Raw genomic sequence first — 14,927 nt, 5'->3', positions numbered from 1 at the left:
CAGTTGTTCAACCATCTGAGCCATCCAGGCACCTCTCCTTGCGGACTTTTGACATGATTTAGCTGTTAAAATTTCACACTTAGCCTAAATGCATTCATATAGAGAGAATAATGTGTCTGATCGTATAAATATGTTGAAAAAATTAGAGACAGATATTTTCAGATTTATAGAGAAATAAGCTGAGGATCCTTTCATTCATTCATTAACTATTTATAGAGGCCCTGCTATGTCTAAGACACTTAGTTAGAAACTTGATTGGCATAATTAAGAGTCATGCATTGGTAAAGAGATGAAAATTAAGGCTAACAATGGAGTTGCAAATTGGAGTGAAATAAAGCTTAACTATGGAGTTGCAAGCTATGGAGTGATAGATGGCAGCACATCCGCAGAAACTAGTAATAGCTGAAGCCATTTAAAGAAAACTGGCCATTGCCTATCACTCCATCCTTAACTTCACCAAAGCAAAGACTCAGGTTTTAGATGTCACCACAATGACATCACGAAAGGCCTGTCCAAGTCAAACTCGTGAATTCTAAGGAATATGGTGTCATAAATGCTGAACAAGTGGAGAACATTATCCTGGTGCCAGTGGTTGAGGTATTCTAGGTCTCTGACTTGTACCCTCAAGCCAATTGCTTCACGATAGGGAAAGAATGAGAGAGGAAAAACGGGAGAGAGAGATTCCCCCAAGTGAGTGAGGTTTACTTCAACCTTCAGAGGGCAGAAATGGCCTGCAACCATTCTACATGGAACAAAAAGAGAGAATTGGGCTGACATCCATATACATTTTGACCACGGGAAAAAATCTACCTCTGAGGCTGTGGCACAAGTCCTAGCTTTGAGCAATCCTCCAACCCCAGAGAGAGGATTTGCTCGATCTAAAGCCAATGGCCAACATTGGGAAGAAGGGAAGAGAAGACAAGGGCCTTCGGATCTTGCTGGAGGCAGTTCATTATTACAATCATAAGTTGGTTCATTTAAAGACCAACTAAATATAGATGAGAAGGGACGTCTTAAATAATGTCTATGAGCTTTGAGTAATTAAATTATTCTGTTGAACATTTGGAAATGACAATGTCCAACAGCAGAATGATCATATTATTTCCTTCTTACCTACCTTTTTAAAAAATCATTTTGCAGCTAAATTGATTTCTACTGACAAGTGTTTGGTTCTTTTCCTTATTTTTACCCAGCTTCATTAAGGAAAGGATTTAATGTATCTTATTATAAAGTAAAACTGGATTGCATTCAATAAAGATAGAAGTGAGAATAAGTAAATATGTAACTAGAAATTCAATTTAAAATTCATGCTATAACCTATAGCTCTGAGAAGCACGAAACACAGGGTTGGGTTTAAGCTTTTTAAAATCCAAGGAAAGGGGCACCTACGTGTCTCAGTCGGTTAAGCATCTGCCTTCAGCTCAGGTCATGATCCCCGGGTCCTGGGATCGAGCCCCACATTGGGCTCCCTGCTTGGGGAGCCTGCTTCTCCCTCTCCCTCTGCCCTTTGCTCCCCCTGCTGTGCTCTCTCTATCTTTCAAATAAATAAGCAAAATATTAACAAAAAATAAAAAATAAATAAAATCCAAGGCAAAATCGAAACTATGTATAGTGACATAATATAATTTTTAATAAGTTAAGGGCAAGCCAATGGTCCATGGAGGTAGAAATTATTCTTGTTAGTAAGACCAGTAAAGAACTTCTTAGTGTTCTCAAAAGGATGGAGCATATCCTGAATAGTTCCAGAACCAACCACTCAGAGGCTCAAGAAGATGTTTTGTTTTCCTGCTTTTTTTATGTTCTTGAATGTAAACCAATACATTCCATCAGTGTGTGCAATTATTGAAAAGAATGATGAGGTCCAGAAAATCAGGTCCTTGTTGATCTGAATGAATCATGTGCTAGACATCGGAATAACTACAGGAATGGATGGACCCTGTATATCTCAAAGAATCAAAGCTGTATTTTTTATAAATATTTGGTAATTATACCAGGCTTGAGTTCAGAGTAAAATCTTTTTTATTTATCTTTATCACAAGTTTTGGGGAAATATTAGGAATCCAATTTATGTAATAAAGATCTTTTAAGAACTTTAATTTAAAAAAAATTTTTTTTCAGAGCGTGTGTTCCATTTTAGGTCTCTAATCAGTCTCCATTTGACTTATAATTATTCTCAGTTTGTCTCCAAAGAACTCTGAATCCAATAAAAAAAATTCAAATTTAATGTAAGGTTGAAATAGTTTGGTCTCTAAGAACTGAAATCTTAGATAAAAGATTAAAAAAAAAAAAACAATAAAACCTATCAGGGGAGAGGACACATTTTAAATTCTAGTTCTGTTATTATTGGGGAACTTTGAACATTTGTTTAAACTCATCAATCCTCTCTTAGAAGATTTGGAAGCTATTGCCAAGTCTTCAAGGCAACAGCTTATGCTCGGTTAACCAACACAGGCCTAGAGCATGGCAGGGACCCATTAGAGGTTAGTTTTTTCCTCTCCCTAAAGGAAGGATAAATCATTATAATAGGCATTTTTATCTGAATGTCAAGGAAACAGGAGATTAAACTATGTGCTATTTTATACACTCTTTGGTACGATGACGTGGTGGGTATTTATTTCTTTTATTATTTTGTTCTCTCGGTTCAATAGTTCAAAAAACTGTGCTTTCCACATGACATGCATTTGCTAGTCATTGAGGCTAGAGAGGATGAATAAGCCAAGTTTTCCCTGCAGGAGGTCATGATTTAGTAAGGGACACAGACACATAAAGTCATGCTTCACATTCAGTTGGGAGAGCTACAATACTCGAGATATTGGTGCACAGGAAGGAGGGTGGTAACTGCATGTTTATAAATATCTAAATAAATGATATCTAAATATCAAACACCAAGGTAGTATTTACCGATTTCCAGTTTCATTCGAAGTGGTCACATGGCTAGTGGCCAAGAATCTCCACAAGAGAGCGTTTCCCTTAAAGACTTCTCTCTCGGGGCGCCTGGGTGGCACAGCGGTTAAGCGTCTGCCTTCGGCTCAGGGCGTGATCCCGGCATTGTGGGATCGACCCACATCAGGCTCTTCTGCGGATGAGCCTGCTTCTTCCTCTCCCACTCCCCCTGTTTGTGTTCCCTCTCTCGCTGGCTGTCTCTATCTCTGTCGAATAAAAAAAAAAAAAAATTAAAGACTTCTCTCTCTCCAGGATTTCACCATCAGATTTGGATGCGCAGAAATTCTGAGACCTACAATTGGCAAGACTTAGGATTCTGCCCAGTTTACAATGGACAAAACAAACAAAAAACCACATTCGTCAGGGAAATTAGGCATTCGGAATAGGTTAGTTAGCACATTTCCTATCTGTAGATAATCATTGTGGGAAGTGAAATTATCAGATTGACTAGTATTACATCCAGATAAGTCAGTTTATTTACATGACTCAAACGAGTTGTGTTCATCTATCTCTGATAGTCTATAGGGATTACCCATTCCCGGAGGCTAGACAGGGCGCCGTAAAGTCTGGTCGGGCAGCCTCCTCTCTGGCTTCCACATGTGAAATCCACTGTTTTTCTTGAGAGCTCTTTTTGACTTTGCTTCCATTGTAAACCAGGTCCTTTCTGATCGATACATTCTTTCCTTAAATGGATTAATATCTTCAATCAGATAATTAAGTTAACCAACTATTTCTACCATTTTTTTTTTTTTTTTAATGACAGAGAGTCCCTGCCTTCTTTGGAGACTACCGTGTAATGCCCTTTCTCTTCACTAATCATCTTTTGTTTTCTTTATAGGTACATGTCAACCCTATATTCTCACCCTGATTTTCCAGAGAAAGGGCCAGAGGAGATTAATGAAGAGCTAATGAAAAATGTCAGCCACAACCCCCTTTTACTTCTCACACCACAGAAAGTTAAAAGATATGTTGAGTCTCTGTGGAAGAAAAAAAGCTCTGGACAACCTGTCACCTTTACTGATATCTTTGGGATGCTAATAGGAGAAACACTAATTCACAATGTAAGCTGTGACTCAACCTACAGTCCTTTTAGTACAAGTAGACCTTGTCTATCATAATGTTTTAATAAAACAAAATGATATATTTTGTACAAGTCCCTTGACTCAACTGATGTGTACCGAGCACATTCTCCCTGCCAGACATAACCACTACATTGCCAGTTAGCGCTTACTCATTCCGTGTAATAGTTTTGATAGTAGTGAAGTACTTTTGTATTCTTTTTCTTTGGAAAAATACACATTTTAACCCTCAACTGCCCACCCCCCCACCCCAATGGCTATCTTTTTAAATCAGGAGATGAGTTCAAGTAATATTTTAATGGTAGAGGAAATATGGAGGTTGCCTAAAAGAGAGTCAGAAAAGGGAGTGAGTCACATGGAAAAAGCCCATTTGACACATGACTACAGTGTGACCTTTCATCGGAAGATAAAGTCGGGGAGATAGAGTTGGTGCCAGGGAATCCGGGGCCCAAATTCTTTCTTCATATTTTCATAGCTGCCAAGTTGGTCTTAAGCCTTAGGGTTAAGATGTAGATGTGGCCTTAGGGTTGTGGTTGTTTTTAGAATGAAGAAAATTACCTCCCAGGAGCTTATTTTTGTTGTTTATTAGGACCCAGAGATTTCTGGAAAAAAGTAAGACTTATTTTTAGTATAAACATTTTAATTGTCTTGATTGGAAGTCCTATTTTAAATAGCTTTCTATCTGTGTTTGTTTCTATATTTAAAACCATTTCTTTATTTCTTCTGTGGACAGAGAATGAACACTACCTTGAGTAGTTTGAAGGAAAAAGTCAATTCTGGTCAATGTCCTTTACCTCTCTTCACCTGTCTCCATGTCAAACCCGATGTTTCAGAGCTAATGTTTGCAGGTATGTAATTTCCTCTTTCAAAACATTTCCACGAACCTTTGAACCACGGTTTCTCATGATTTTCATTAGAGGAGGATCCTAAGCAATTTTAGTTGTCTGTTTTCATGTATTTTCTGTAACATGAAAACATTCAAAGATACAAGAAAATATTAAGCTAGATGATTTTCTGGTTGTAGAGAATATTCCATGAAAGTAGTTACTAATATATCTTCATTTAAATTAGTGAAATAGAAACTATAAAAAAAGTCATGACTATTATCTCCTCAACTTTAGTTACTCATTTCTCAACGACTTTAGCAATATAGTGTGCCTAGTGCTTCTAGGCAATGCATATTCTTTTGCTTACTGCTTATATTTTCATTAAATTAGATAACATGATATACGTTTATCATTCCAAGCACTGTTGTAATTTTTATAATATGGCACTTAGAAACTGCTAGTCTGTACTTGTGGCAACTGGTGAACAAAATGCCTCATTTTGTTAAATCTCAAACGTAAATATCTGTTTCTTCTGCAGCTTTGCTTCTTGTTGGGCGTTCTCAGAGCGTGTGATCTCATGCCTCTGGGGACCTTCGGCAGTCCTAATCTGCAGTGTGGAAACATTTCTCACTATTAGCTGGTAGGGTTCACTGTAATTTTAGGAAAAGGACCTTAGTGAAATCAGTCACACCATGAGCTTAAAAAAAAAAAATCATTGTGAATGGCATGTAAATTAACAGATCTATATCCAGAATCCTTTTGTAATTTTACAAAGTCTAATTTTTTTCAACTGACTACTCTCAGGCAAGAATTTTGAATTATTTATAAAAAGCAGTACACCTGCAATTCATCCAAACGCTTACCAGTTATATTGACTAAAATGTTCATCATGCTGATGGTTCCGAAATCACTTACCATATTTATTATCTTATTCAACTTTTACTACAACTCAGGAAGTGAGGTATTTTTAACTCTGTTTCATAGAAGGAAAAAAAAAAAAACCTCAGAAAGATTAAATGATTTGCATATTGCCACACAGAAGGTAAATAGCAGAGCTGATATTTGTTCTTGAAAATCCTTTGTTTTATAAGAATGTTGGCTTCTCTGGTTACTGACTATGTAGAATGTAGTAAGCCAGGTGCTAAGCATGAGCTCCCCTCTCCTACCACAGTATATTGCCCCCACTCTATCAGATCTTATAATCTGGGAAATTTACAATAATTATTAAAGAAGTTAAGGCGAAAGAAATGACTATGCATAGTTCCTTGACCAAGTTACATCTTTTAGTCTGTTTCTATATCTGTAAAATAAGAATGAGCCTGTCATATGTTTCTCTAAAAAAATGATATAAAGTATGCAACTTACATAAAACAATGGCAGGCCCAATTTAATTTAAGGAAATCTTAAAAATTTAGTGCTGTCTGAAAGCTGTATGAGAAATCAGAGGTCTGGATCTTAACTATAAATAGGTTTATATATGAAAGGCAAATTTAGTTATTGGATGGGGAGAAGGCATACATTAGGAATCTGGAGTAACCATGGCATGCTCAGCAGTAATAAGGAGCAAGGTCTTGATTGTAATGAAGTTCATAGGGAGAATTGAAATTTATTCATATAAGAAAAGTAAGTGCCATGATGAGACTGGTTTTGTTTTTTTGCTTTCCTATAGCTATTGTTTTGTGAGGTCTTGGAATGTTTGCAAATAAGTTGATAAATCCTGCTAGTATGCTAGTCAAATCTGTGCCTAGCCAAATAAGCCATTTTACCTCAAAACCATTATGATATGGTCAAACAAGCACTAGACTAATTTGGAAGCCTTGTCTTATTTCTAAGCTGAAATACCTTAGGTGGGTCATTTATCTCTCTGATTCTGATTTTCCTCATTATTAAAAAAAAAAAGGATATTAATAAACATCAGGTATATCTTACAGAGCTATTAAGACAATCACATGAGGTAGGCAGAAGATGGAACATCATAAAGAGACATAAAATATAGTGTCATTACTATTGTCATGATTGTTATGACATTCTAATAGTCATCTTTTTATATTCTGAACTTTGAAGCAGTAGCCATTCTCAGTGGAAAAATCCGACCACAATCATTAAAGAGCAAGTGAATGTTTTGGGTTCACCTAGAGTGGGAAAGGCTGTTCTACGTACCTTTTGACCTTGATGTATCTGATTTGGGCCATCTGCCTCACTGCGATACTGTTACCGAGATGAGAGATACACCATTAACCTTCATTGTTAAGCTCTTACGATAAGGAGGTTCAAAGCTGTTTCTTCCAACAGAGTTGGACAAAGCCATCCAGCATTAGTTATTTGGATCTTGCACCCAGATAAGAGATTCAAAGGTGTTATGTTACGAAGCTTCAAGTAGCTTGGGATATTGGGGAGGAAAAAAAAGAGATATGTCTATACTTAATTCCTTTAAAGTTTGCTTGATTAAAAATGGATATTCGGGGGGGGGAGTTGAAATATTAACTGAATAATATTTTTAAAAGTCAAAGAAGCAAATTAGCTTACAGAAGTTTTTATCAACTTTATTTCCACAATATCAGAGAATGTTTTTCTTCCCTTTAGAGTAGTTTTAAACATTTTCCTCTTTTGAAGATTTTAAACAAATAAACAATAGTTGTTTAAACTGTTAAATATTTTTTGACTCCTTCACTTCACTACAGTGCTTTCATTTTTACGTTTCCATTGGTCAGGAAATTGCATTTATTGAGCACAACTTATGGACTCAACATCGTGTTAAATTCTTTGACAGATACTGTAAGAGTAAATACATAGTATTATTCCTCAGGAAAGTTACAATCCCATTAACAAGACAAAAATAGGGGCTTCTGGGTGGCGCAGTCATTAAGCGTGTGCCTTCCGCTCAGGTCATGATTCCAAGGTCCTGGGATGGAGCCCCACATTGGGCTCCCTGATCAGCGAGAAGCCTGCTTCTCCCTCTCCCACTCCCCCTGCTTGTGTTCCCTCTCTTGCTGCATCTCTCTGTCAAATAAATAAATAAAAATCTTTAAAAAAAATTTAAAAAGAACAAGAAAAACTTTTTAAAAAAGACAAAAATAAAACATGGAAAACGAGTGAGCCGTACACATAGAATATTATGATCTCTTAAAGTGTGTGGAAGTGACATAGAGTAAGATATCATAGAGATTTAGTACAGTCATAAGAAAGACTTCATGTGGGTGACAGAACTCAGTCTTCGGTTGAACATGGAAAGGTCTGTCAAGGGAGGTAAATAGTCCTCTTTGTGTGAAATAGCGTGAGAAAATTTTCAGAAGGGGAGCCGAAAGTAGGTTTTGGAGAGCAGTAAAAAGAAACTAGCCTTAGTATGAGTTGGTGAAGGTGGGTGGTACATTTGGGAAAACTCTTAGTGTAAAGTTATAGAAAGATTTGAATTCCAGACAGAAATCTTTTTATTCAATTATGATGATAATGGGAAATATTTGGTGTTTTGGGGCAGGGCGATAAAATTGTTTAAGTAGTGTGTTTGGGGAAAAAAAGTATTTTGGTGATTCATGTGGGTGTAGATTAGCAAGGAAAGAAACGGGAAGCAGCCTATCACTGTGCTTTTGTAATAAGGTCCTGGAACCAGGGAGATCCTGATAAGAGATAAAGATGGATATAAAAAGCCCGAAAGGTTACCAGCGAGAGGTGGTAATGAATGGGTTTGATATGAGTGAGTAAAAGAGGGGTTTCAGTTTTTTAAACGGAATTATTTAAAATTCCTTTTCGGGGCTATAAGAGCGTGGTTTACAGAAACAGGTAAGCTAGCCTGGGAGGAAGGATGATGAGTTCCTTTCCAGGTAAGCATAGTGGGATGTGATGACAGTATGTCTGAGTGTAAATGCGCAAGAGGAAGTTGGAAACGAGCAGATGGAGGTACAAGAGAGAGGTTCAATTTGAAATGTGTGAGTCAACAGCAAGAAGAATAATAGTCACATACTGCTATGGTGAGTCCTTCAGTAAGGACTAGAGAGCAAGCTTACCTTGAGAATGTAATTACTGTGTGCACACCAGAGCATGAATAAAGAAGACATTACTCGAGAAATCATTGTGTTTCAGTACCCAAGATAAGGGGATGAAATTCAGAGATGGGAAATTACTTGTAGTGATACAGAATTTTCCTAGCAACCTCTGATTCATTGCTAGTCATATCTTGCTAACTGCATGTAAATCATTATAAAACACACCACTTTCTGATGAAAGGTGTATGCGCCACTTGGCTTTGGTTGGAAATGAATTATAATGTCTTCTCATCCCAACCGTGATTTCATAACTTCCTTGACAAAAGGAGAGCGTTACGATCTGCCACTGAGTAAACAATAAATACACATCCACAGTCCCTTTTCTAAAACTTTGGGGATAGATGTCTTGAAATTCAGAATATTTTAGATTTTAAAGTTAAAAAAATACTTACATTGTATGTTACATAATATCGCCCTCAGATCTCAGAGTCAAAAAGAGTGATTAATAGGATGTGTCAATATTCGTATTTAGTGAGATAAATAAAAATTAAACCTCACATCATTTCAAGACTTTTCTCTGCTGAATGAATTCAGGTCAGACTTTACCACCAAATGAATAGCAGAAAAGTTTGTGGATTTTTAAGTTCCTTGGATTTTGGATTGTTTGGATAGGCATGTAATGATTTCAGAAGGGAGGGGGGTTAAAGGAGAGCAGAGGGTTACAGGTTAAGCAAGGGTGGATGGTTGTGGGACTTGACAGAAAGTGGCCAATGAAATTGGACCTTGAACTAAAGAAGGAGCAAGCCTTGTAATTGCATAAGGCAATAGCAAGCATAAAGGCACTGAGGTGTCATCGAGCTTTCTCTTTGAGGAACATTAAGAAGACTTGTGTGGCTGAAGCAAAAAGAACAAGACCAACATAATGGGAGATTGGTTAGGACATGAGGTCAGGGAGCACCAGCAAGACCATCTTGAAGCTTTATTGACCACAGTTTTATGTTCAGTGTAAAGGGAAGCTGTTGGAAAGCTTTCAGCTGTCATTAGTGTGCTGGGATTTCTGTTTTTAAAATTCATTCCTGCTACAAGTATCAAAAAGATAGCAGGGGAATAGAGAAGAGATGTTTTACAAGACTGTTGTGGAGATCCAGGAAAGAGAGTATGGCAGCTTGTACCAGTAGGGTATAAATGGATGGTGGCCCATGGTGGACAAATAGATAAGCAGCCTGTTTCTAACCATATCCAGTAAGAGAGCCTACAGAACTTGAGTTTGTGTATGTAAGACATAAAAGGAAAAGAACTGTCAAGGATAAAGTATGAATAGCGGTATGACTATCTGCAAAGTAGTACCATTTACCAGGAAGTAGAGGAACGAGGGTAGCAAGTGTGGGAAGTAGGAATCAAAAACCAGGAATTCTTTTTGGATGCATAATTAGACACAGTGATAGTCATGGATATATATGAAATCTAATAGTGGCTACCATTTATAGAGTGATTGAAATGTGCTATGCCCTCTTCTAAGTTCTTTTCATTTCTATACCCATTAGATTTTCACAACAATTTTACAATCTCCTGATTTTATTCACATTCTATAGATTAAGGAACTAAAACACAAAGAACGCAAGTAATCTGCCAAAGCTTGAATATTTGGTAAGCAGCAAAATGAATTTGAACCCAGGGGTCTGGCTCCATAGCCTCAACTCCCAGAAAGTATGCTCTCTTGACCCTATTACCATGTATTTCTTAAGACACTCAACATAAAAACTTTGCATTATAATCTTGAGTCACAAGAATGATTAATAAACAAAATTAAAGAAAAAGGAAGAAAAGGCAAATGTTAGAAAACACTTTCTTCCATTTCATAATCTGCCTGTGTTATCAGAGTTTAATTTCTTCTATCTCCTTCATGGATTTTACATCTGAGTTAGCAGTTTTCTGTTTTCCATTCTTTAGAATTAAGAAGGACTTCATAAAAGATGTCTGAGCTTTTAAATGCAGAAGATACTCAGTTTGTACAAATTGGAAGGGATCCTTTTGTGTTTTCATCTCAATAAGCTGTTTTCCCCCGACTTCTATACAGTGCTACATACATAATAGGCATTCGGTTAATTTTTTAAAAATATTTTAAATAAATGAAAATGATCAAGGCATTGTTGGAAGCGATCTTTGTGCACATTTCTGTAGTATTTTCCTTTAATGGATTGCACTTTTTTAAAATGCTTTCAGATTGGGTTGAATTTAGCCCATATGAGATTGGCATGGCTAAATATGGTACTTTTATGGCTCCTGACTTATTTGGAAGCAAATTTTTTATGGGAACAGTTGTGAAGAAATACGAAGAAAACCCCTTGCATTTCTTAATGGGTAAGTGATCAAAATCTACCATTTGTTTGCTTGACTGTTTTAAATCTCGGCGCATTCGAAGTTATTCTCCATTTTTGCTTTATTTTAGGTGTCTGGGGCAGTGCCTTTTCTATATTGTTCAACAGAGTCTTGGGAGTTTCTGGCTCACAAAATAAAGGTTCTACAATGGAGGAAGAATTAGGTATTATTAAAACATATTTCTGTTGATCATATTGTGCTAAATTGATAAATTTTAACACACCTATATAGACAATTAAATCACCATTAAGATAGTAGTTGTTCTAAAGTTACCAATAACTTAGTTAAATCAACCTAAGTATTTCCCAAGAATCATCTGTGTATTACTTCTTAAGATTCTGACACTGAGGTTTTGAGATTCGTAAGAACTATTGATTCCTAAGAATAATTTTTAACTGGGGCGTCTTCATTCCTCTTAGTCATTATATATCTAAACATACTGCTCACATTAGAGAATACTCCTTTTATAAAATAGGGTTTGCTTTTAAGAGATTAGGTTCGTCAGCAGTTGAACACAGTATGATACTAAAATTCATGCTTGCCGGCTCATTTACCTCTTAATTACTAACTCACTAGAATTCTGTTAGCTTCCTATAGCTAAGTCATATGAAAAAGGAGGAAATGATATTTCAAATTACATCTAATAAATTAACACTAATGATTTTCTTTAAATCTAACTCCTTGGCCCATAATAAATTATAATATTTACAAAACTTGAAAAAGTAGACTCAGCTGAGGACCAGTGGTTTTTACTGGTTATAAGGTTAATGACAGGAACATTGGTTTTCGTCGATGAGTAATTTGACTCAAAGCAAACAAAATGAAACATACATTCAGCGTCTCCCAAATCCCTTGCCAGCGGTTTCCTTATGGCTATTTTGACTGGTTGTGGAAAGGAGCAGTGAATGCTAAATCTGACTGTGGGGCCGGCCCGGCAGGGACTGGGAAGGAGGGTCCTGTCGATTATCAGCACACTAACTCCCTACTACCTCTCCTCTGACCGTGAAGTATCACACAACTATGTTCACAGAAGAACATGAATGACTTTTTCAACGATCAATTCATTTGAAGAATGCATGTAAAAAACTTAATGTAGGATTTTTTTTTTTTTTGACAAGCTGCCCTTAGTTTTTCCAGGCAGTGACAGTTGATTTAATTAAGCTTTATAAGCAACGCCCCCCCCACAATTGTAACATTAATTAATACACTACAGATTGGCTTCTAAGTAGTGTTATCATTCCTCCTGCAAAATCGATTTTAGCTATTTGATATTGATATTAAGTGCACAGCAATTTTCCAGAGTCCTTAACATTTTCTTCTATAGTATCATTTGTATTTTTGGGTAGTTCTTTATAAGTCACGGAGAAGTGATCTTATGATTGCACTAGCTCCAACGATGTTAAAATAAAAATAAAAACAATAAAGAAAGCACTTTGTGCTTGAAACTGCCCCTCTCCTCTGAGCAGCACTCAGTTAGCAAGCAGCCAAGCCAGGTGCAACTTTGGAGCCTGCTCCAGCCTTAACTACAGAGCCCCATTCTCTCAAGAGTAACCACGAGGCCAAGTGTCTATTGCTGAAATGCTCTGACTTGACTTTTTTTTAATGAACATTATACCCCACGTGGATAAATAGCCTGTTCATGACTCTAATTTTATGGAAATAACTAACTCTTCTCAAAATTTTATGAAGATTTCAGAAGAAAAGAGAAAAAGGACAGATGGAGCACATGTTATGTGGCTTCCTTCTCTGTTGAATAATTTAGATAAACCTAGGACTTGTTATTTTCTCCTCCTATGGCAGGAAGAGAATAGGACTGAAATAACAGATCTGAGGTGGGTGAGACAATGGCTGAAGGCCAAGGAAAAGGAGAGTGTTTACACTAAGTAGTCTTCAGAATATTCTTTATTGTGAGAGGTTTCCTTTGGGGCCAGTGGTTTGGCAGCCTATTTACTTGTCCTGTGTGTCAGACCGAGGGGGAATGTTGTGTACTTGAGATCCACCGGCCAGCAGGATGCGTGTTACCTCAGATTAGGTAAGGGTTTCCAGAAATGAGACCAGAGAGGTGACTGAGGGGAATCCGAAGACGCCTGGTGACTCTTTCATCCACCAGTTGACCAAAGTCTACCTCTTCATGGGGTGCTCAGAGATGGTTTCTGTGTTTGCTTCCTCCCTTCTGAAGAAAGACATTATGGTAAATTGGACCATAATCTGATAACTCTAAATGAAATTCTTTACATTCTCAAGGAATTTTGAATGTAAGCAACCTGTGTTTTGGACAGATGGAGCTATGTTATACAGTAGTGATGGAAAATAGATACATTCAAATATTTAGCTATTTATCTCTTGAAAATATCTTTACAAAAAAGATAGTGTTTTGGTGAACCTTTTTGTGTGTGTGTGTGAACCGTTTATTTAAGTGAGAGTATATAATATGACCCAAAAAAGAGAAAGAAAGAAAGAAAGGGAAAGAAAGAAAGAAAGAAAGAAAGAAAGAAAGAAAGAAAGAAAGAAAAAGAAAGAAAGAAAAGAAAAAAAGAAAGAAAGAAAGAAAAGAAAAGAAAAAACGCTTACAGGAAGAAAATTTTGTTCTGCTAAAATACATGCCTGCACCTAGAGCAGATCATTTCTTAACACCACCCCTCTTCTATACAACAAAACTACTTTCTGTAATAGTTATGAAATGAAATAAATAATATTAGCCTGTGAACATTATCTTTTATTGATTTCATATGTGTAATCATGCTGGTAAAATAAATCTAAAAATTAAAGTCAGCCCACTACCTCAAGCATTTAATAGCCTTCCATTATATGCCCTCAGTCGTTCATGTATATGACATTTATGTAGGTATAATAAACATATGCAGAGTAATAAGGGGAAACTAAAAGTTATACATAGATTTCTCCAAGTTTAAAGCCCCCAAATGATTCTATCACTGAAAATTACAAATTTAGAGTCTGTTTCTCTGAGTTTAAAGCCTTAAAATGATTCTATCAGTGAAAATTATAAATTTAGAGTCATGTTTTTTAAAATAAAAAAATTCTGACTGGGAGAAGAAAAAAGTCACTATACAGAAAGTGGTTTCATGTCCGTGTCCAAAGAAAGTTTGATTTTTCTACAAATGCTGATGATAAGAATGGTCTGTATACTCCATAGTTTAGGTAATTTTTACTTGGAAAAAAAAAGAACAGCTAGTTATTATGTGGATTTTACTCCTGTCTTTGTTTTAAGTGTTAAGGATTTATGGTTTCTATTTCAGTTTTTATAACTGCCCTCTTAATAATTCTTGACACCAAATTCTTGACACCAAAAGACACATTTCAACAATTTTCAGTATTATTGAAAATCAAAAGATACCTTATATTAGTAGTTTTCATTCATTTTGAAGGAATTGTCCTGTGGTTTCCCTGTGCATTTTGGTTTTACCCTACATTTATCCTCCTAAACACTACTTAAAAATAGTTCATTGCAGAAAAATATACCTTTTTGGTATAACAAGGAGCTACAACCAAGTTATTCTTTCTGTCAGGTTTAAGACAAACAAATAAAATTCTCTCCTTTAAATCATGAATGAGTAGTTTTAAACTAATTTTTCCTGTCCTGGGAAATTTTGTGGTCCACTGAGAAATTTTAAAATACTAGTAAAACTAATAAATTTCGGTACTAAATTGATCTAAGTTTACACTAGTAAACTTCGTAGCTGTCACTTGGTGGTTTTCCT

General features: G+C 36.2%; 1 protein-coding gene across 3 annotated transcripts in view; it reads left to right on the top strand.

Moving 5' to 3' along the window:
* The window catches only part of PLA2G4A (phospholipase A2 group IVA), a 157,037-nt gene that overhangs the window by 106,128 nt on the left and 35,982 nt on the right, over positions 1-14,927 (top strand). For all 3 annotated transcript variants that reach the window (XM_011231846.3, XM_034666785.1, XM_002924848.4), the window contains 4 exons: positions 3,782-4,004; positions 4,756-4,870; positions 11,053-11,190; positions 11,279-11,371. In XM_011231846.3, the coding sequence (XP_011230148.1) occupies positions 3,782-4,004; positions 4,756-4,870; positions 11,053-11,190; positions 11,279-11,371 (569 nt within the window). The remainder of the gene's footprint in view (positions 1-3,781; positions 4,005-4,755; positions 4,871-11,052; positions 11,191-11,278; positions 11,372-14,927) is intronic.

This window comes from Ailuropoda melanoleuca, chromosome 8, assembly GCF_002007445.2.
Source record: "Ailuropoda melanoleuca isolate Jingjing chromosome 8, ASM200744v2, whole genome shotgun sequence".
Lineage (NCBI taxonomy): Eukaryota > Metazoa > Chordata > Mammalia > Carnivora > Ursidae > Ailuropoda > Ailuropoda melanoleuca.
Note: the sequence above shows the minus strand (reverse complement) of the source record. Positions and strands in the feature narration are given on the sequence as shown.